Here is a 22,497-nt window from a genome sequence, read left to right on the forward strand (position 1 = left end):
CTTTATTTCTCCTTATCTTCCCACCTCACTTGAAGATTTTCTTAGCTATGTACCGAGTTCCTCTCTATTTCTCAATCTTTTCCCAGCTCTCTAAAGCAAAGTCATTTTGACCTACTGACCATCAGTAAATGAGGACACAATTATCAACACTGTGTCCATCTGTCCTCAGAGGCGGGAACCAAGACAAGCGGTGAGGCGCCAGAGCTATTCCAGACCCGAATGTGACAATGGACTCGAACACTGTGCCGACAGAAGACATGTTCACAAAACTGAATGTTTCCAGTTTCTAAATGACCTACCCTGCACACATGGCCTGGGGGCCTCTGGGCATGAGCCAACACCCAGCTCAGATCCCCCTGAGGACCAGACCTGCATCTGAAGGCCTCGGAGCCCCCTCCCAGGGAGCAGAGATGCAGCTGGATGGGAGGGGAGTCCTGCTAGGCAATCAAAATATGTCTATCCAGTCACCTCTCAGCTCCAGGCAATCACATTCAAGGTCAGCTCAGAGGCCCTCGTTTCCTCCCCCAAACAACATGCAATCTAAAATGACATAGACACCTGTAATGAAGAAGAAACAGGAGGTACCTGCTGTGGCTGACTGGCTGTACCCACGCTCCCCAGGGCAAAACCTCCCTACCAGGTCTAATAAAGCACAATTATGTGTCACTACTGGACCAGAAGGGTCTGGACTTTTGTCTGCAGTGCTCCCTTTTGGATGCTGGCCGCCTTCTCATTCAGGGTAACAGGAATGTCTTTCCTTAATGGTACAAGTAAACACAGCAGAAGGAAAACAATCTAATTTTTCATTCGGTGTGCTTTTACTTTTAAAAAATGGTTTTTTGTCTTAGAGTTGTGGGATTATTATGGTCCACTTACACCTTCAATCTAGCTGATTCCCTTTTATTTAAAAAAATTCAGAATTGTGCCTTGTCAGTCCAACTCTCACCTAACGAGCTGGCTTGCTCCCTTGTCTGCATGCAAAGCTTTTGATTTGAGATGTTTCAAACCTAGGGGAGTGCCAGCCTGAAGACCACTGGAAACTGCCATCAGTGGGAACTTTAAGTTAAGGCTCCACTAAAAAATACACATTAACTCATCTGCAAAGTGCATTTTGAAACACAATATACTTTAAAACCTCATTTCATGCAAATTGCATAAAAGGGAATCTTGAAGCCTTTCAAAGATATTCTGATGATTAAAGATGACAGATCTCAAAGATGAAAGGTTCTTTTCCTTCACATGCTAATCATACACATGTTGGAGAGCACCAAACAACAGCCTTCCCCCCAGCCAACCATTCAGCTGTGCCTCCCCTGCTCCAACCTCCAAGCTTGGGCCAAGGGCATCGCAGCCAGAGCCTTGTTCCTTCGCAATGGAGGCGCTCCTCTCCAGTCTTGCACACAGACCACACCCCTACCCCCAACGAACCACTCCCTCACCTGCGCTCACTGACCCCTCCCCAGGCACGCCAAGGCCCATGGTTACGACAGTGTCTCTCAGAACAGAGAGCAGGCCTGCAGTCAGTGTGGCTGCCAGGAGTGGGACCTGGTGTGCCCAGCTCGAGCCCCCAGACCCACCTGTCCACCAGGCCACGTTGCATCGGCCACCTGCTGTGGGGCTGTCGTTATTCCTGTCTTCCGGATCTGCACCCTGTGTCTGCATCCTCACGCTACCTCGGCGTTCCTGCCCATAAGCGCCCCTCCCCTCGGGTGGGTTCTGGGGGTGAGGGACCTAGCGCGTGTGAGCCTGGCTGGGAGAGGCACTGTTATTACAGCCAGTGTGATCCCAGCTGCTCTCCACAACCGGACCCGCCCCAAACCTGGGTGCTTGGTCTGGGACACTGCCTGCAGCCCAGCTCTTGCCAGCAGTAGCCACTCAAGGCTGAGCCCGCCGCTGCTCTGCAGCCACTGCCTGTGAATCTCTTCCAAAGAGACGGAAGCAGCACACAGAGCTCTTCAGAGCCCAAAGACAGCCTTGCCCGGAACGCCCTGCTGTTGTGCCCACCTACCAGACTGAATACACAGGGTCTCACTCAGTTCTAGCCTAAACTCTTGTTAGTTTGCACCCCCAGGAGCTTCCTGAGCGAAAACTGAAACTGGCCCTCATATACAGAGGGCAGGGAGAGCCCAAAGAAAGAGGCAGATCCTTCCAGGTTGGTAGGCAGCAGGTTTAACCAGCAGAGGAACTTACCTGCAAGGCCTGCCCTGAGTGGCTGCAGGACGAGCAGACTTCTGCACCTGCCCACCAGACTAGTAACAGTTCACACAGAGGCCTTAATGGGTTCAGTCCCCTATTCAGTCCAGGCAGTCTCAACACCACCTTATTCTCTCAAGGCTGTGTCCTTTTGAGACGGTTCCTAGTGTGGGAACAGTGGGCAGAACATATATTCCGAGGAAGGACTGGAGAGCAGGTGAGGAGCCCCCAGCCACCCAGGCCCAGCTCATGGGTCAGCAGGAGGTCAGGGACTCTTGATGACCCCCTCCAAGAAATCACCCCAAATTGCCACCCACTTCTGGCTAACAACAACAGTAATAGTTAACACTTCATAACGTCTGTGTGTCAAGCCACACTACCTCTACAAAATCATCTGATCCTTGTAATGGTCCCATGGAGAGGTGCTACCATTCTCCCCACCCCACTGGCAAGGAAACAGAGTCACAAATGGGGTAAGTAACTCCCCGAACACACTCAAGTCAAAGCAGAGCAGGATTCAAACTCCATAACAATAGGGCTGGGCTCCAGCATCTTTGCCCTTAACCATGACCTGCAAATTCCCTATTTGAGCACTGGGTCTTGCCCTGGGAGAGAGTACAGCCCTCAGAGAGGAAAAGCCCCCAGTCCTACCCCACTTGGACTCACCGTCTACCCCCATTCCAGCCACCCACTGCATAGTCAGCCAGTTCACAGTACGATGTGGTAGCCCCAGGCTCCAAGCTAGCAAATAAATAGCGTGTCCTGCCTCTCCCCGGGCTCCCAACCCCACCCCCTGCTTCACCTCTGGCTCAGTATGTGAGTCCCACAGAACCATCGGTGAAAAATTAAGGTGGCCCATGTTCCCAAAACCCCAAATGCCATCAGAAATGACCTCACATTAAGGCACTGAGGCCTTTTAACAGGCAAGTTCTTACCACTAGTGACCGATGAGTGCAGATTTCACATGCCTTACATTATAAAGAACACCTCTTCTATACTCCCCTCACCTTGGGTATGTAAATTTACATGATTAAAAAATTGGGTGAACCTAATTGTGTCATTTCATCAATTGCCCTTTGGGTGGGTTTCCAGACGGGACTCTGCTGCCCCCTGGTGGCACACTCGCATTCTCCTGCTCTACGTAGTTTGTAAGCACTGACCAGAGAATCTAAGGAGCCATGAATTTCGGTATTAACATTTCATTTTGCATTTATTCCCTCACTCACGCGCTCATTCAGAGAAACCTTGCCTACAAGTTCTTCCAGCTCGCTTTCTCCTTCCCGCTCCCAGCCTTTTCCTTCTGGGCCTCTCTGAAGGAATTCAGTCCCTAGATTAGCTTCCTAGTTTAACTGCTGCACTTTTAGACCCATTCTTCTCATGGGAAGTAAGTGCCCACAGGACCCCAAGCAACTGCAAAAATTCCCTGGCTGTCTTTGTTTTCCCTGTAGCTTTACTAACAAACATTTTGCTTTTTCTAGACTGACTTTTCTGTGAATCTTCCCAGAACATAGAGAAAGGTTTCAATTCCCTTCCTGAGTTCCCTCTTTCAGTAACTGCTACCACTTTGAAAGGGGTGAAAAAGAAGGGTAAGACAGAGATGCAACCAGTCTCCATGCCCGAGTCCCAACAGGAAGACATCCCTCCCCCCTCGCCCCTAGGCTGACATTCAAGGGAATGAGAGCCCTCAGCTAAGAATGTAGGTGAGCAGTAATCTCAAAGCTCGCCTCTGACAACAGACAGAGGACGCTGCAATGGGTCTCTTGATAGTCCTGGTAGACCCTAGGGGACACAATTTGAAAGGAGGAGCTCAGAAATAAAAAGAATGATGATTTGCATATTAACAAAATGCTGGTCCCATAGGGCAAAGCTCCTTAATGAATAAGAGGCAGTTAGGAAAATAATTTGTTTCCTCTTGATGGATTTAGCCTATATTTCTCTGCGAACTACTATCTTCAAGAGGGGTAGGTGGGTGTGTATGGATATTTAGTCCAGGAGTTATTGGAGGGAATGTTGGGAAGAATTCAAAACTCACAATGGTGAAGAAATCATAGAAGAAACGAGTTGAAGGGCCTGAGCCCCCACTACCGTGCCTACCCTACTCCACCCCACCCCCACCCCAACGCTCCAGCTCTTCTGAGGAACTTAGGATAAAACTTAGGATAGAGCTTGTCGACCTCTAGCATGCATCAGAACCATCTGGAGGGCCTGGTAAATAACACTGCTGGGCCCCACCCCAAAGTTTCTGGTTCGGTAAGTTGGGGCCTGAGAACTTGCATTTCAAGCAAGTACCCTGCAGGTCCAGGGACCACACTTGGAGAACTGCCGAGTTAGATCAGCTGCCATCACCAATCCCCTACTGTCTTTTACACTGTAATTTTACATAAAATTTTCAAACACAGATTTTAAATTACTTCATGACTGTGAGTAAAATTGCAACTTTTCCAGAATCTCTCCCCTGGTTTTAGTGCAGCTGCATATCAACAGGTGTTTCCAAGGGGTGGAGAGTTTAGTCACTGCATGTCAATAGGTAATTACAAGGACCTGTCAGGGTTTATCTGGACCAGAGAAGGTGGGTGGAGCTCTTTCTCTTCTGCTGCCACCAGGTCAAGAGAGAGACAGGACGACTGCTTGTAAGAAATAAACGTGTTTCTTCACTTTACTTCTCCCTTTGAGTGGTCTCTGTTTTAGAGGAATTTTGCCCCGGGATTTTCCCCACGGAGTTACAATGACTAAAGAATGCTCCTGTGTAAATCAAACTGAAGTATAAGAAACCATATGTTAAGCATATGTCTGCCTAGAATATCAATTTCACTTAAAAATTTGTGAATGAAGGAAAGTTAAATAATTTAACTGGCAATTTTAAAACATCACATTGTTATAATGAGAAATAAACTTTTCAGTAAAATGCATAACAGTGGCATTTTTACGATAGAATAAGGGATTTCTAAGAACCCTTCTACTTTTCCAGGGGGATACTTTTTATGTTGCCCTCCAGAAATGCACAACTCTGCTGCTGGCCCTGCACTTAGAACTACATTTCCAGGCCTGTGTGTGTGTGCATGTGTGTATGTATGTGTACATGGGTGTACCTGCTACAGAGGATTGCTTTGTATTGCTGGTGGCAGGTAGGACCATCCCTGGAGAAACACCGTTTTAGGTATTATCACTTATTTACAGCTTAAGTGAATTAACCTCATAAACACGTACCATGAGGTTAGCTGTGGAATGAGAAAATTCTAAGTAGGAGGGAAAGTGAGCTGGGAATGACAGAGGTGGTGTGGCATGAGCTTCAGATAAGGCTGCTGTCCAGAGAAGGCAGCCGGTCCTGGGCAGAAAGAGGCACCCACATCCGAAAACATGCTGTTGCCTTCAAATTCTTCAGCTCCACTCTGTTCTCTCACCTAGGTGCCCGGAACTATTCCCAGGCTATGGCAGGGCTATTTTATAAGCAGTTTGTGAAAATAAAAGAGAACATACTATTTGCCAACAGCACAGACACATAAACAGTTTCTCATTCTACTTTTCTAAGTGATACCATCAAAGCCCAGTGTTTTCTTCCCCTGGGACTTCCCAGCTGGGATACTCCGAGTCCCTTGCGGCACCAAGTTACTATTCCTGACTGCCACAGGCCACCAAGAATCAGGGTGGGGGCTCCCAGAGCTACGTGCACAAGAGACAGGTTCACCTGCATGTTGAATGCTTCTTTCCCCAAAGCTTATTTATTATGTAAGAAACCATGACAATAATGTGTGTTTTAAATTCACGGGCACCCCTGAATGGTGAGACTCGGGGTCTCATGAATGACCACAGCAGCAAGGACAGAGGCTTCATCTACAGAACACCGATCCAGTCTCAGTGGGCTTTACCTGTCCAATGAACTCCGGGAAGGTGAGGATGGGCCCGTTGTGGAAGACTGGGTAATAGAAGACATAGGCCAGCATCCAGGGAAAGGAGTAGGAGGCGTGCCTCGTGGGCAGCTCCTGCCAGCAGAACTCAAGGCTGAAGCTAGTGTAGTACAGGCAGCGAACGGTCAGTGTGAACTGCAGCAACAAGTACTCGTTTTCCGTCTGGTACCACCCTCTCTGCAAAGTCACAAGGAGAGAACAACCTTTGAATGGTAAAGAGGCATTTCATCCAATCTCCAGGGAAGGAGATCACTTCCGTGATACAACAGGTATATCCTTAAGGGAGGCAAGAAACACTGAGTAGTAGGCAAACCTCATCGGTAACCAAAACAAGCAGTTGATGAGATAATGAAGACAGAAGAGTGTCTCTGACATCAACCATCAACTTAGCATTAGGGCTGATGCAACGTAATGAGGTTTCCCCAGGTGTACATCAGATACATCCAGTGGATCTCACGGAGATAAGCTACACCCAGTGCGTACCTCGACAGCACTTTCAAAAACCGACTTATAAATGTCACATGGGATTTCTGTCTTCAACGTATTTTTCCTTTTGCTCTTCTGTAATTAGTTTGGCCCTACATGTATTTGAAGACTATTTGCCAAATAACCTTTAGGGACACAAAGTCAAAAAGAAATAGTCCATGACCTCATTACATCTAAATTCTCATAGAGGAGGTCAGTATGCAAAATGTAATTATAATGCAGGATTTTCAAAAATATGAACAGAACAAAAGACTAGAAGGAAATGTAGTAAAATCTTAATATTAGGGGGAGTAAAATTATGAATCATTTTACGATCTTTCAACTTTTCTATATTTTCCATATTCTGTATAATACAAAAGTATTGCTTCTTTAATGAGAAAAACAATTTATGGGATTACAGACAAGTATAGAATTGGAACAAAAGAAGGAGTAGATCATTGGGTCCATGATATACATGATATTTTAATGCTTTCTACAGAAAAACTAAGTGCTGAAGAGTTTCTATTCCATGTCTAGGACAACAGCAGCCACCAAAAGATCAAGAGAACTATATGTGCAAAAGCATGCAGACCCAAAGCAACTAGTTTCTGGTCATTTGCTACTCGCCGAAATGTGTTAAACCTTCAGTCTGCATAATAAATGGAACATTGATTCACCACCAACATCCATACTGATGCTTATTGTGCACAACTGGAGACTGTTTTATACATTTGCCAGGTTCCCAACAAGTTGAGTGTGAATTCACTTTATTTTTACTGCAAATCTATTTTTGAACACACTTATTTAAATGATCACCTAGTCAGTCACTCTGGGAGATTACATATCCTTTGTTAAGAGAGAGCGGCCACCCTGCTTATGCTCGTTAAGTCCAGATTTTGACATGTGTGCTTAGTATTAGCTCCAATCCACTGGTGAGAGTGAAGAAAAATTAACCTAACAGCAAAAAGTATTTGAATTTTCAAAATGCTACAATTTTTGCAAAACCACATGACATGCATTATCTTCTGAGAGCCTCAAACAAATCCATGAGGAGGGCAGAGCAGCTATAACTTCCATTTTCCAAATGATGAAATTGAGAGTCAGAGGTTACGCGACTGCCTCCAGTCTCAAGAGTAGGAAAGGAGTGACAAGGAGAGTAGAAACCAGGCCGACCACTGGCTCGTCTTTCCTGTGGTGGCCTCTTCCTTGGAAGGATCACCGTGTGATCCACTGGATGTGGTGTGGAGAAAAACCATGGCTACTCCTGGGGTCCCGAGCACACACCAGCAGGCCTACATTCCATTCCAGGGCACACCAATTCTAAGTGCCACTGTTGAATCAATGCATGAATGAATAAATGAACAACAATAGAGAGGAGTTCTAGCTCCAGAGTGATTAAAGAAAGAATACAAAAAACTTCTCAAGGTGTTCTGTGTGAGGACAATACCTGCCTTATCTGTCTCAGGGCCTATCATGGGCACTGGATGAGATCAGGAACGTGAGCATTCCCTATAAACTGTACATCACTCTACAGGTGATTTTCTAGTAAATGCATAGGGGACTATTGCTCTTCTCCTTTTGTTCCTAACCCTCTGTTCCTATGACATCTGACCCCATCCATGCCTAGCCAAACTAGGAGAAAAGGTAGAAGATCAGCCCTGGGCAGCCTCAGAGGGCTAAGATAGAGTCTAATACAAGACAAGATTGCAGACAGCAAATCCAGGGTTCACATGCATCAACCCCAAATGGCCACTAGGGGGAGCTCCTCCAAGGTTCTCCAGTTCACATATCTGCAAAGAAAGGCATCACCCCAGACAGGGGCATGCCACAGGGGCCTTCTCCTTCCCAAGGGCAAAATGGAGACACTTACCTTAATTTTCTCCTCATCTAGCAGCCTCAGTGTGGAGAGCAGGGAGAGAGAGCAGAGCCATGACAGGAACAGTGAGCGGAACTGGGCTATGCAGAAGGAGACGGTGGTATGGAGAAAAACCATGGCTATTCCTGGGGTCCCCAGCACACACCAGCAGGCCCACATTCCATAGGCTGTGAGGATCCAGGGCCTGTGCTGCAGACACAGAGGGAGGGGGTGCAGGAGGAAGGAAGAGGAGGGTGAGCTAGCAGGCATTGCTATTGAAGGTTTTACATGCAAGACAAAAATTCTTAGTGACCCGTGAACCAAACTGTCCTCAGTGCCCTGAGGATTTAGTGTCCCACAGACAAACAGGATCCAGAGTGACCGCCCTTATGACCCCGGAGTGATGGCTAGCTGCCCCACGGTCCCCAGAACTCCACCAGAAAGCAAGGAGCCACCCTCCTGCCTTCAGCCAATGCCACCCAGATGCCTGGATCCCACAGCAAAAAAGATATTTGGCTGACTTTTCAACAGACACTATGGAAGCCAGAAGGCAGTTGGGAAAACTGCCAGCCTGGAACACTATCCCCGGCATAAACTGTCCAGAGGGGGAGGCGAAAAAACAGTACTGGTGCACATTTCTCGGGAGTCTTTTTGAGAAAACGGGCCATCCAGACCACAAAAGGGTTTCCAGAGTCTAAACCAGAGATTTTAAATTAAGTATCTAATTACATTTCTATTTTATTAGCATATTGTTTACAGTCAAATTTATGTCACAGAAAAAGTGTATCTCACCTATTTTATGTGATACTGAGGACTTGCCTAGTCAATCTGACAGATACATTTATTCTCATTTTAGAGGAATCAGGGAACATTTTTCTATTTAATTATCAAGTTTTATACTCATTGAGTCTAAATAACTAAATAGATAAATTAACATGTCATTGTTTTTATGATATACTCTTGATCATATCTGGCTGGTAAATCCTTACTTTAAAACCCCAATAATGTTTTCATATTGTTTGAGAGGCAACACACCATAGTGGTTTCATTACTCAAGCTTTGAAATCCATCTGCCTAATTAAATCCTGGTGTCCCATTAACTGTCTGTGTGACCGCAAGCAAGTTACTTAATCTCTCTGTGCCTCGGCTCTTTCATATACAAAATTAGGATAATGACAATATCAACTCCATGAGGTTGTTGTGAGCTTAATGCATTCGATGCTTACTACAATGTCTGCAAACATGGTAAGGACACTAGAAATATTCATTGTTGTTGTTATAGGGAAATATGATGTGTTATTTCAATGTGTGTTTTAAAAATACGGATTCCAGGAACACAGAAGTTGAAAAGAGGGGACTGCTTGAATTTAGGTCTGCTTGTGAAAACAAAAAGACTTTAAGGAAAAGACAGATGTGGACTGTAAATTGTAAATCATCCTTAGATGCTAACTCTCCCAAATATTGCCCAACTACAATTCTTTCCCAAACCTATACTCCAGCCAAGAGAGAACATTTTAGGCATAGCTGTATTTGTTGTATTTTGAAAAATACATATGGTTTTGGGAGGAGATTTCCACTGCCCTACTCACGCCACCATCTTGGCTCCTCCCCAAGAGAGAACATTTTAAATGAGTGACTAAGTCAGCCACTTTAAAGTTTCAAGAAAATCCGAGAAATCTGCAGTTCATTTTTACTACTTTTCCATCTTACTACCCATAGGAAACAGCCACATAAATTTGCTTCAAACTTTCCCCCAAACACTCACCTCTGGGCAGAGTCCAATTATAAGGATCAAGGTCACCAAAGACTATTTTAAGAAGTAGTTCTAACAAATGAAAAACAAAGAAAAAAAAAAAGGTTCTTTCTCAACATGATCTACAGCATTTACCACTTGGAATTCTTTTCTACACATGCATGGCTGCATACATCTACATACACAGAGCTACATTTTTATTAAGTGCTAGTTGATCCATTTGGAAAAAGAATGTTTGTTGGGATTCATTTGGGAACTTAACCAGAGACTTGAGCTTCTCCAATTTGGAAAAGACTGAACGACCTTTAGGAAATACTTGGGAGGGCTGTGCAAATCCCATCTGCTTGAGAGACTCTCTGATTAATTAAACCATGCTCACAGAAGTTACTTTGAGGACACACCAATTTGTACCATATTCTCATCCCCCACTGTCTTCCTCCTGCCAAACAGAATGGTGGACAAGTAGCACCATTCTCTCTACAACATCACAGAAAATACTCTCACGTTGACCTCACATTCTCTGCCATCCCTCCTGTCCTCTACTCATTCTCCCCAGTGGGTGAAGACAACTCTGCTATTATACATCCACAGCAGACAGGGGATTAAAAGGAAAATATGTGAAAATTGCAAAAACAATCACCTATGAAAACCATTGTATAAATTAGAATCCCACTAAAATAGTGATTTTCATACTTTGCCTATAAAATGCAGTTGGAACCCCATCCCCATGACCCTTCTGAAATCCTGATGGAGCAGGATGAGCCTCCCATGCCTTGTCGTCTGACTGGCCTCAGAGCAGGACAGCGCCCACTGTCCATGCAGCCCTTTGGCCACACCTCCTCCAACCACTATCCTCCCCTGCCAACCCTCCCACACCCAGAACTGGAAACAGCAGTACAGAGAAGGGGCTAGAAGTGGGAGGGCGATGTTGCCTTTCAGAGCAAGCAGCATCTTGCATGGTCTGCTTCTCTGGAGGACGGCTTTTCCCAAGTGTTTCAAAGACTATTTTCATAGACATAAGTCTAAAGAGAGCCTGCCCCACCTACCTCCAAAAGTGCTTGTTTGTCATTTATCAAACTTTTGTCGGCCTCTTAAGTGAAAATGGTTAAATATCAGGTATCAAGGCTCTAATGCCAAATACTCCAGGAGTCTTTTAACTTTTCAAAAATAAAAAATAAAATGGGTTCTGTTTTATTCCAAACCAATTCTTCTGATTCGCACCTAAATGGGCTTTTCTCCCCGCAGGTTCTCAGGTCAGTCTGGGTAGATGCACACAGTTTTGGTCACACATATAATCTAGGTCAAGGTCAAGTTTTTAAAATCCACTGAAAAGTCAAAATAGCCCATTCATTTAAATCAAGAGGTCCACATGATGATTACCATTGGGAATTACTGGTCACTTGAAAAGAAGCCACAAAGAATTGTGCTGACCAAGCAAAGTGTACAAACCTTAATTTAATAAAACATAACCTTAATTTAATGTTGGACTATGATGTTTCTAATTTAGAACTTTAAATTCTAATCAAGCATTAATTTATACAATGCTTTATTTTTTTATGTAACCATATTTTTATTGAAATATAGTTGATATAAAATATATTGGTTTCAAGTGTACAATATAGGTATTTGACAATTACACACATTACTAAATGCTCACCACAATAATTACAGTTACCATCTGTCAACACACAAAGATATTACAATATTATTGACCACATTCTCTGTGACATACTTTCATCCATGTGACTAATTTAATTTTTAGTTGGAAGTTTGTACCTCTTTATTACCCTTATCTGTTTTACTCATCCCCCTGCCTGACCCCCACCAAGGCACTGCTAGTCTGTTCTCCAGATTATAAGCTTATTTCTGTTTTGTTTATCATCTGTTTTGTTTTTCAGATTTCATATATACGTGAATCACATGGTATTTGTTTGTCTGACTTATTGCACTTAACATAAGGTCCATTTGTGTTATCACAAATAGCAAGATTTCATTCTTTTTTATGGCTAAGTAATACTCCATTATACATATACATACACCTCATCTTCTTTATCCATTCATCTATTGATGGACACTTAGGTCGCTTCCATATCTTGGCCATTTTAAGTAATACTGCAATAAACACAGGGGTGCATATACCTTTTCAAATTAGTGTTTTTATTTTCTCTGGGGAAAATTCCCAGAAGTGGAATTGCTGGGTCATATGGTATTTCTATTTTAGTTTTCTGAGAAACCTCAATACTGTTTTCCACAGTGGCTACACCGATTTACATTCCCACCAACAGTGCATGAGGATACCATTTTCCCCACATCCTCACCAACATTTGTTATTTCTTATCTTCTGGATGTTAGCCATGCTGACTGGTGTAAGATGTCATCTCACTGTGGCTTTGATTTGCACTTCCCAGATGATTAGCAATGCTGAGCATCTTTTCACGTGTCTCTTACCCATCTGTATGGCTTCTTTGAAAAAATGTCTATTCAGGTCCTCTGCCCATTTTTTAATCAGATTATTTTGTTTTTTTTGAGTGTTGAGTTGTATGAGTTCTCTACATATTTTGGATATTAGCCCCTTATCAAATCTATCATTTGCAAATATCTTCTCCCACTCAGTAGGTTGCCTTTTCATTTTGTTGATGGTTTCCTTTACTGTGCAGAAGCTTTTTAGTTTGATGTAACCCCACTTGTTTATTTTTGCTTTTGTTTCCCTTGCCTGAGAAGACATATCCACAAAAAAATTACTGGTGCCCATGTTCAAAATTTTACTGCCTATGTTTTCTTCTAAGACTTTGATGGGTTCAGATCTTTTATTTAAGTCTTTCGTCCATTTTGACTTTGTTTTTGGGCATGCTGTAAGACAGTTGGTCCCATTTCATTCTTTTGCATGTGGCTGTCCAGGTTCCCCAACATCCTTCTATTGAAGAGACTGTCTTTCTCTTACTGTATGTATATTCTTGCCTCCTTGTCATATATTAACTGGCCATGTAAGCATGGGTTTATTTCTGGGCTCTCTGTTCTATTCCATTGGCCTATGTGTCTATTTTTGTGCCAGAACCATAATGTTTTGATTAGCTTGTAGCATAGTTAGGAATCAGGGAGCATGACGCCTCCAGCTTTGTTCTTCTTTCTCAAGATTACTTTGGCAAAATGCTTTTTTTTTAACTGAGATTTCTAATGAGATATAGATTCACCTATAGTTATAAGAAATAATAATAAACAGAGAGATTCCATCTACACTTTACCCAGTTTCCCCCAATGGTAACATCTTGCAGAAATATAGTATATCACAACCAGGATATTAACAATGCTACAATCCACCAAACTTGCTCAGGTTTCCCCAGTTTCATTTGTACTCCAGTATGTATATGTGTTAATTCTATACAATTTTATCACATGTATGGGTTCAGCATCCACCACAGTAAAGATACTCAACAGCTCCATTACTACAAGGATCTCTTGTGCTACCCTTTTATAACCATACACATCTCCTTCCCCCTGCCTTTTACCCCACATCCTTAACCCTTGGAAACCACTAATATATTCTCCATTTCTAAAGCTGTCATTTCAAAAATTATACAGTATGTAACCTTTGGGTTTGGCTTTTTCCCCTCAGCATAATTCTCTGGGACTTATCCAAGTTGCTGCTATATCAAAGCTCTGCTCCTTTTTATTGCTGTGTAGTATTTCACGGTGTGCATGTACCACACTGCCTGTTTAACCATTTGCCTGTTTAAGGACATCTGGGCTGTCTCCAGTTTTTGGCTATTATGAATAAAATGGATATGAACATATGTGTACAGGTTTTTGTGTAAAAAATAGTTTTCATTTCTCTGGAATAAATGCCCAGGAATGCACTTGCTGGGTAGCATGTTTGGTTCTATAAAAACAGGCCACACACTTCTCCAGAGTGGCCATTTTACATTCCCACCAGCAACAGGTGAGAGAACCAGTTCAACCACATCCTCACCAGCACTTGGTGTTGTTCCTATGTTTAACCTGAGTCATCTGGGACGCATGCAAGTATTCACCGGGGCTTTAATCTGCATCCAGGATGCTCATGTAAAGGGTATCAAAGTGTGAGCAACCTGAAGCTTGAGAATAAGGTGTGGTGAGCGAGCCTGGGAGGGGTACAGGGTGCCAGCCCGTCACAACGATCCTGACCCCTTTAGCTCTTTATATTCCAGGCTCTTCAGTTTTGAACCAAAGATGAAAAGGCAGGGGAAGAAGAGAAACTTTTAAAAGTCTAACAAACAATAAAAAAGCAACTATAATGCTGTGGCAGTTGAGATAAAGCCAAACTGAGAATACTGTGGCCTTTTGGTGGGACACAGTGCTCACTGCTCCAGACTGAACCCGGCAGACTGCTCCCTCTGCCCTGTGTTCACCCCGAGCCACCTCTCAAAATGGGGCATAACCGACTGTCTACTCGGCAGCCTCTCTGAGCAGGCTAACATCGTGCCCTGTCCCTACTACAATAATGTAAGCCCAGCCTCTAACATGGTACCTCGCGTACAGCAAGTGTGTCATAGATACTGGATGACTGATGAATGGTTAGAAGAGCTCGGTGAGTGGATGGCTGTATAGGTGGATGAATACCCTTCCCCAAGTCCTGGGACTTGACTTGGTAGTCATTACTAAGAAGTAACAAGAAATTAGCACCAAAATGTGGGGATTTTTCAGTCCCCCTATGTGAAAACCAGCTCTTTTCCAAAGTCTACTTGTACCACTTAACCTCTTACAAACAAAGGCTGCTTCCCCGAGGCAGATGAGATAAAAGGGAGGCATTTCCCATCTCACTGCGCACTGCCTGTACGCCACTCACTGGGTCTCTTACAAACTCTACCTGGGCCGGGGACGTCTCATAAAGAGTTCCCAACTGCTAGGGCACAGGCACCAACCTCTGAAAGCAGACATCTGTGCTAGAACTTGCTGCCCGATCACCCCAGGGCAGTCTTTCTGGGAGGCTAACCTACTGAGCTGGCATATTTCCAAGGCTGAAATCAGCACCCCTGAGAAAAGACCATGGGCTTGTCCCCTCTTCCTCCGCACGTCTTCTGTGTCGGGAGTCAGAAGCCAGCCACAGGAAGAGCTGGCTGACAAGGCCCCTCTCACACCGTCTCTGCTTCCTGTCTACTTCAGCTCGTTCTGAGCTGTGGGCACCGGTGCTAATGGGACGTGCCTGAACAATTTCCCTCATTAGCTTGCCTCTGTAGGGAAGAGCAGAAGCGTAAAGCCTTGCTGAGGACGCCTGTTGGCAACTGTACCAGTCTGTGCTATGTATTAATTATTTTTGTACATCTGCCCAGAAACCACTCAGTGGGGGTGTTGAGAAATAAATAAAAGGTGTCAATCAATAATCCTTATGCACAGCATAATTTACTACATACTACATAATCAATTGCAGCTGCTACTGAAAATATATATAAATCTCTCTCCAAACAAACAGGGAAAAAAACAAAACCATCCCAGAGTCCAAACAATTGCATTCTAGCCTGTTTTTTGTGGGAGCAAAGGCCAGTGGGCCCGTGCATCCTAGATGTGCATGTCCAGGATATGGATAGAGGTGGAGGAGCCTGGTTCCAGGAAGACCATTAACGCGTAAGATTCCTATTAGGTGTGTGGTTTTGACAACATGCTGGCAGGGAGCATCTGCTGACCGTGGCCTTCCAGAGATGAGTTCATTCATCTCAGCCAACACCACGGGACCCTGCTTTTCGGTGCTGTGGCAGATGAGCTCAGCCAGTTGGGTTCAGCTAATGCTAATGATGTGGCTTCTGCCAGTCAGAGGTACAGTGAAAACCCTGCTCTGTGGTTACCAGCAGCACCCACCCTCAGCCCCCACACCAGGCTGCCTTCTCAAAAGGGGTTCAAGCAGGGGTATTTTTAGTTCTGAGGTCAGAGAACGCAATGTCTCAGGTGGTGGTGAGGCCACAGGGGGGTTCAAGAAAAGAGGCGACTGTCTGACATACCCAACATGTAATCCAACCAAAACAAACCCGCAGTCAAAGCTCAGAGCCATTACTCAGCCTCCCCTCCAGGACACCGAGCCCTGATGTAGTCTCGCCAAAACCAGGAGAGAAAGCTCTCCAGGGAAAAGGCCCTGGATCTTGGCCAGGGAGATCGGTGCGAAGTTTTATTACTTGTCATGGCCAACAAAAAGGAAGGAAGGAAGGAAGGAAGGAATGAAGGGAGGGAGGGAAGGAGGGGAGGGAAGGAGGGAAGGGAGGGAGGGAGGGAGGGAGGGAGGGAGGGAGGGAGGGAGGGAGGGAGGGAGGGAGGGAGGGAGGGAGGGAGGGAGGGAGGGAGGGAGGGAGGGAGGGAGGGAGGGAGGGAGGGAGGGAGGGAGGGAGGGAGGGAGGGAGGGAGGGAGGGAGGGAGGAAGGAAGGAAGGAAGGAAGGAAGGAAGGAAGGAAGGAAGGAAGGAAGGAAGGAAGGAAGGAAGGAAGGAAGGAAGGAAGGAAGGAAGGAAGGAAGGAAGGAAGGAAGGAAGGAAGGAAGGAAGGAAGGAAGGAAGGAAGGAAGGAAGGAAGGAAGGAAGGAAGGAAGGAAGGAAGGAAGGAAGGAAGGAAGGAAGGAAGGAAGGAAGGAAGGAAGGAAGGAAGGAAGGAAGGAAGGAAGGAAGGAAGGAAGGAAGGAAGGAAGGAAGGAAGGAAGGAAGGAAGGAAGGAAGGAAGGAAGGAAGGAAGGAAGGAAGGAAGGAAGGAAGGAAGGAAGGAAGGAAGGAAGGAAGGAAGGAAGGAAGGAAGGAAGGAAGGAAGGACAGACAAACCACACCTTAGAAAATAACCGCCCCCTCTGGGAGGAAGGACCTGGCAAAGGGAGAGATGAGATTACATAGTAGGTGGAGGTGCAAGCATCCTTCAGGGTTTAAGGATTTAACAGAAAGAACCGCGAATGCCCATCCCTGCACAGCACCGTGCATAGTTCATGGTACCTCTGAAAAGGGGGAAATTAAAGACAACTGCAGCCCAAATCCTCCACCCTGAGTAAGTACCAAAAACATCTACCAAGTTAAGGCCGTCTGGAACACGCAGTCCAGGTGGTGAAAGCACGAAGCTGACAGGGCCGGAGCTGTGGCTCGTACTTACATGGGGGCCAAGCTGACTCAGAGAAAGGAGCACTGTGCCCCAGCCACAGCCAGAACCCTGCCCACCAGCTGTCACACAAATCAAACCTGTGGTCACCGAGTGGATGGGAGAGACACACACACAGGGGTGACTCAGCGCTAACACTGCCTCGTTCCAAGAAAAGTGCAAAGAGCCCCTCCTACTGACTTTGGATAAGATGTGCTCTGCAGATACCAAGACAACTCCACTGTCCACCCATGCCTGATAACAAGATGCAGGAAGCCAAAATAAGCAAACAACTCCACTTCCTGCAAGTCACAGCTCAAAAGCCACCTCCTCGGAGGCCTTCCCTGACCTCCCGAGGCAGATGCGGCCCACTCTGTCTCCCAGGCACCCAACCCACCACCCCATGGGAGGCAGGATCCAGATCAGTGTGTGGTTCCCTCTGTAACTTCTCTCTCACCTCCCCAAGGGGAAGGGACTGTGACTCCCAACCCTTTCCCCCACAACCCAGCCCAAGCTTGACATAGGGTCAGAGACAGACGTTCCCAGCAGGAATGTGGGCACGGCAGAACAGCCAGCCTCTGCCCTCTGGCTTCTAGAATCTCGACACAGGCGCCTCCTTTGTTGAGCACCGTCGAGGAACTCCTCCCGGGAACACCCACGCAGACCTGTCATGGCACACGGCAAATGCCCACAGCCCACAGCCGCAGCCGCCACTTCTTGGCTTGTGCCACATGCAAGCATAACCTTGAAAAAAATCAGACCCTCACCACCGCCCCAAGAAGCAAGCGGTACCATCCCTACTGCATAAATGAGGAAACAGGCTCAGGGATACTAACAAACTCGCTTAAGATCACACAGCTTGAAGGCAGCAGAGCTGGGGCTCATCTGAGGGCTCCTGACCGCGGCTGCCTCCTGACACGGAAAGAGCCTTAGCTCAAAGCCTCAAGCACGCTAAATGGAGGAACACCCATCTCGCGATCTGGGTAGTCTCGTGGCAGGAAGTGCAGAACAGGAGCTGGCGATGGAATGAATTTGGAAAGAGGGAGGAGCACCCAGGCAGGAGCAGTTACTCTACATCTCGAAGTCTCCACAGGGCTTCTATTTCCTCCAGGGGAGGGGGCGTTGGTTCCTAGGGACAAGGGAACCTTACTCTTCATGCATAAAGCTCAGCTGTGCACACAGTGCATAACAGGCAGATGGCATATCTGTGGTATTAAGTTTTCATAGGAAGCCAACAACGATTGGAGAAAAAGAAAATAGCTGAAAAAGCTCCTGGAGTGGGGGCAATAATGAAAAACAGCTAGAGAAACACTGACGTATAGCATTTGAATAGGAAGGAGCAAGAACAGCCACGGGAGGCAAAGGAGACCAATCAGACAGGGCCACGCTGGTTCTGGTGCACACGGCAGAGCCTGGGGAAGGCAGGCCGGGGGCAGCTCAGTGCGTCCGGGGCAACCTCACCTTCCCCTCTGCCCATCACTTCATTCCTCCACACGTCAGTTAAAAATATATCAAAATCAAACACAGAGAAAGGAATAAAGTTTGTAAGGTATACAAAATCATGAAATAGTTCCTGCGTGCCCACCACCAGCTTGGTGGGCATAAGTCAAGAATACCTAAAAAAAATAAATAAGCAAATAAATTGTCAAAGGAAAAAAAAAAAAAAGGCAGGAGCCTGGGCACCTCTCCCATCCCCAGTTCTATCCACCTCCCTCCCCAACTAGACGTGACCACTATCCTAACTTTTGTTTGCACGGTTATCTCATCTTTGTGATCATACAAGTGGACACCTTTAGTTCGCACACTTCTGAGCTTTATGCCCACACAGGATCACGGCTGATAGATTCCTCTGCAGCCGCCCTTATGAGCTCAGTGTCATCGTCCACAAATTCATCCACGTTGATCATTAGAGCTATAATTCATTCTTCTGCATGGAATAAATTCACTACAATTCATCCATGGACGTTTGGATTGCTTCTGGCTCCTCATTATTATAAACATCATGGCAGTGAATGTCCTGGCTCACAGCCCCTGGTTGGCAGAAAAGAGCTTCTCCAGGGAATATGTCAGGATGGGCACCGGTAGTAGTGGCTATGCATTTTTTTTTTTTTTGCTTTAATAGTGTATTGCAAAGAAGCTATACCAATACACACTCACAACTTCCCGGTGTAAGTTCAGGTGGCCAGTGCCGGATATCATCAGGGGATTTTTGTTTTGTCTTGGCTCTGCCAAATTAGAAAGCATGAAAATGGTGTCTCATTGTTTTAAGATGAATTTCCTGATTATGAATTGAACATGTTTTCTGAAGTTTTTTGGTCATTTGTGTTTCCTCTTCTGCACATTCCTGATCACATATGGTGTCATTTTTCTATTGGGCAATTTATCTTTCCTTTAGGAAATTTTTTACATATTCTAAATACTAATCCTTCGTCAGGTTGCGGTAACTTCTCAATCAGTGATTTGCCTTTTCACTTTCTTCACTGTGTCTTTGAATACACCCAAAGATGCACATTGACTATTACATATTATTATGCATTGATAAGTTATTAGACTTAATGTAGTTAAACTTACCTATTTTTTCCTTTACAATCTGTACTTTTTGTGCCTTTTTACAGAAATCTTTCTTACCCTAAAATCAAGAGAGATTCTCCTACAACACACTTTCTAAAGGTTTTATACTTTTGTTTTTAAGTCTTTAACTCACCCTAAAATGACAATATGACTAAACAATTGTGGCAACACTCTGTAGCTCCTCTTTTCCACTGTGATCTTAAATGCCAGTTATTCCATAAATCAAGATTTCATCAATATTCCAGGTAATTGCTAAACTCTGCTCTGTTCCATTGGTCTATGTGTCCTTCTATCCATATGCCAGTACAACAATGTCCTAATCATATCTTTCTAAGTCATAATGTCTGGTAGAGCATATCCCTGATTTTGGTATCAATTTTATGCTACCTTCACAAAATGATTGTTCCCTCTTTTTCTCTTTTCTGAAAAAACCTGGGAAAGAGTTTAATAATTTGTGCCTTGGATATATGGCCCAATTGGCATATTAGACTAGTTTTTCTCATAGTGCATTTTTAGGTACTGCTCAGTTTCTTTTCATGGTTATATAGCGCTATTCAGTCTTTCCCTTTTTCTTGTGAGTCAGTTTTGTAAGTTGTATTTTCTTTTTCCTCTTTTTAAAAAAATTTTTATTGGGGTATAACTGACATACATTTTTTGTATTAGTTTCAGGTGTACAACATAATGATGGACCTTTGTAAACACTGTGAAATGATCACCCCGATAAACCCAGGGTAAGTTACATTTTCTAGAAATTAGTCTGCTTCGCCAAAGTTTTCAAAATTACTGGCATAAATTTGTACAAAATATTCCCTTACTATATATTTTCATCTGTTTTTCTATTAACTGGTATTAGTTATTTGCGTATTTTCTTTTCTTCTGGACCGATCTTGCCATTGTTTCATTAATTTCTACTCTTATTTTTGTTCTTCCCTTTTCCTTTTTTCTGCTGTTCTTTCCTAGTTTCTTAAGCTGTATGCTGAACTCATTAATTTTCAGCCTTTCCTCCTTTTTATTATGAAAATGTAGGGTATGGTTTCCAATTATGTCCTACTCTAGCTGTACCCTGCAAGTTTTGATCTGTAAGATATTTCATTCATTTCTATTTTCTAATTCCAGTATGATCTCTTTTTTGACCTACGAGTTATTAAAAGTATGTTTTCTTTTTAAATTTTTAAATGAGTTAAGAGTTTTCAGGTCATCGTGTGTTACTGGTTTCCAATTCAATTGCACTAGGATTAGAGAAGGTAACCTGTATAAAAGACACACTTCGAAATTTATTGAAAATTATTTTATGGTCTAATACGTAGTTAACTTTTATAAATGTCCCATGTGTTCTTTAAAAGAATGTGAATTCTCCAGTTGTCAGATGCAATAATTTACAGGTTTTTCTAATATCAAGCTTATTAGTTATATTTTTCCTTATTGTTATATTTTTTGCACATGACATATCAATTAGTGATAAAATTATTTTTAAAATTTCTCTCTATGATCGTAGACTTATCTACTTATCTTTATGGTACTCATCAACTTTTGCTTTGCATATTCTGCATGAAACAAATTCAGAAGTATAGTATCTTCCTAATGAAATAACTCTTTATCATTAAACAATAACCCTCTTGGACAATGATAATGCTCTTTGCCAGCTGTTAATAAAACTGCACCAGTATCTGGGGGGGCAGGAGGAAGGAAAGTCTTATATTTGTCTGGAACATCTTTTCCCATCCTCTTATTCTCAAACTTTGTGTCCTTCCATTTTAAGTAGATCTTGCTAAGAAGCACATCTCTGGGCTGTTTTATCTCTTTATTTTCCTTTATTTCTGTTTGTTTTTCTTTCATGCAGTCAGACAATCTTTTCCTGGGGAAGGGGGAATTGTGTCCACTTACACTGATTGTGATTCCTGATGTATTTAGAGTTATTTCTGCCATTTCTTCTGTACTTTCTCTTCGTCCCATCTTTTTTATGTTTCATCCTTAACTTTTAAATGACATGTCTATCAAATGAAGCTCACCGTTTTTTAATAGAGGAAGAGAAGAAGAATACTGTCTCATCAACCCTACTTTACAGAAAATGATGGATTAAGATTTCATCTTCCCCTCACAGAGGTAGAAAAGACAAGTATTGAGCTATTCATTTTACAGAAGGGAAAACAGACCTAGGGGTAGTAATATCATTTACCTATGAGCAGAGAAACTTTGGTTAGAAATAAAAGTGTTAATTTCTAGAAATTTTTAAAAATGAAATTTCTAGAAAATCCAAAACTTTTTGAAAAGCACCAAACAAAAATTTGCAGAAGAAAAGAAACCCATTACTGAGGGTTCGGGGAGATGCAATCACACTAGCTGCAGGAACACCTAAAAAATGTATTACTTATTGCTAGGTCTGCTCAGAAAGTTCAGTAGAATTTTTTTTGATGTATGCAGATCTGATAGCAGCTAACATTTTAGTTTTTGCCATTTGAGGAGATGGACACCACTTGAGTATAAAAAGTAATCAACATTTTAAATAAAATAAAGAAAGTCAGCATGTCACTGGGATTTCCCATCTTCTAGGATGAGAAGCAAGCTTAGAAAGTACCAGTTTTCAGGAAGGAGCTGAAAAATAGCTCTGGTCCAGTATACATACATCCCCCAGCCACATGGCACCCTGTTTGCTCATGTTCTGTTCTCTCTGGCCTGAGGCTC

At 44.0% G+C, this 22,497-nt stretch overlaps 1 protein-coding gene across 8 annotated transcripts in view; it reads right to left on the reverse strand.

Moving 5' to 3' along the window:
- The window catches only part of HHAT (hedgehog acyltransferase), a 281,084-nt gene that overhangs the window by 207,263 nt on the left and 51,324 nt on the right, over positions 1-22,497 (reverse strand). For 7 of the 8 annotated variants that reach the window (XM_057508006.1, XM_057508004.1, XM_057508003.1 and 4 more), the window contains 2 exons: positions 8,434-8,628; positions 6,060-6,275 (listed from right to left, as the gene is read on the reverse strand). In XM_057508006.1, the coding sequence (XP_057363989.1) occupies positions 6,060-6,275; positions 8,434-8,628 (411 nt within the window). The remainder of the gene's footprint in view (positions 1-6,059; positions 6,276-8,433; positions 8,629-22,497) is intronic. The other variant, XM_057508008.1, reaches the window with a different exon arrangement.

The sequence above is a fragment of the Manis pentadactyla genome, chromosome 9, assembly GCF_030020395.1.
Source record: "Manis pentadactyla isolate mManPen7 chromosome 9, mManPen7.hap1, whole genome shotgun sequence".
Lineage (NCBI taxonomy): Eukaryota > Metazoa > Chordata > Mammalia > Pholidota > Manidae > Manis > Manis pentadactyla.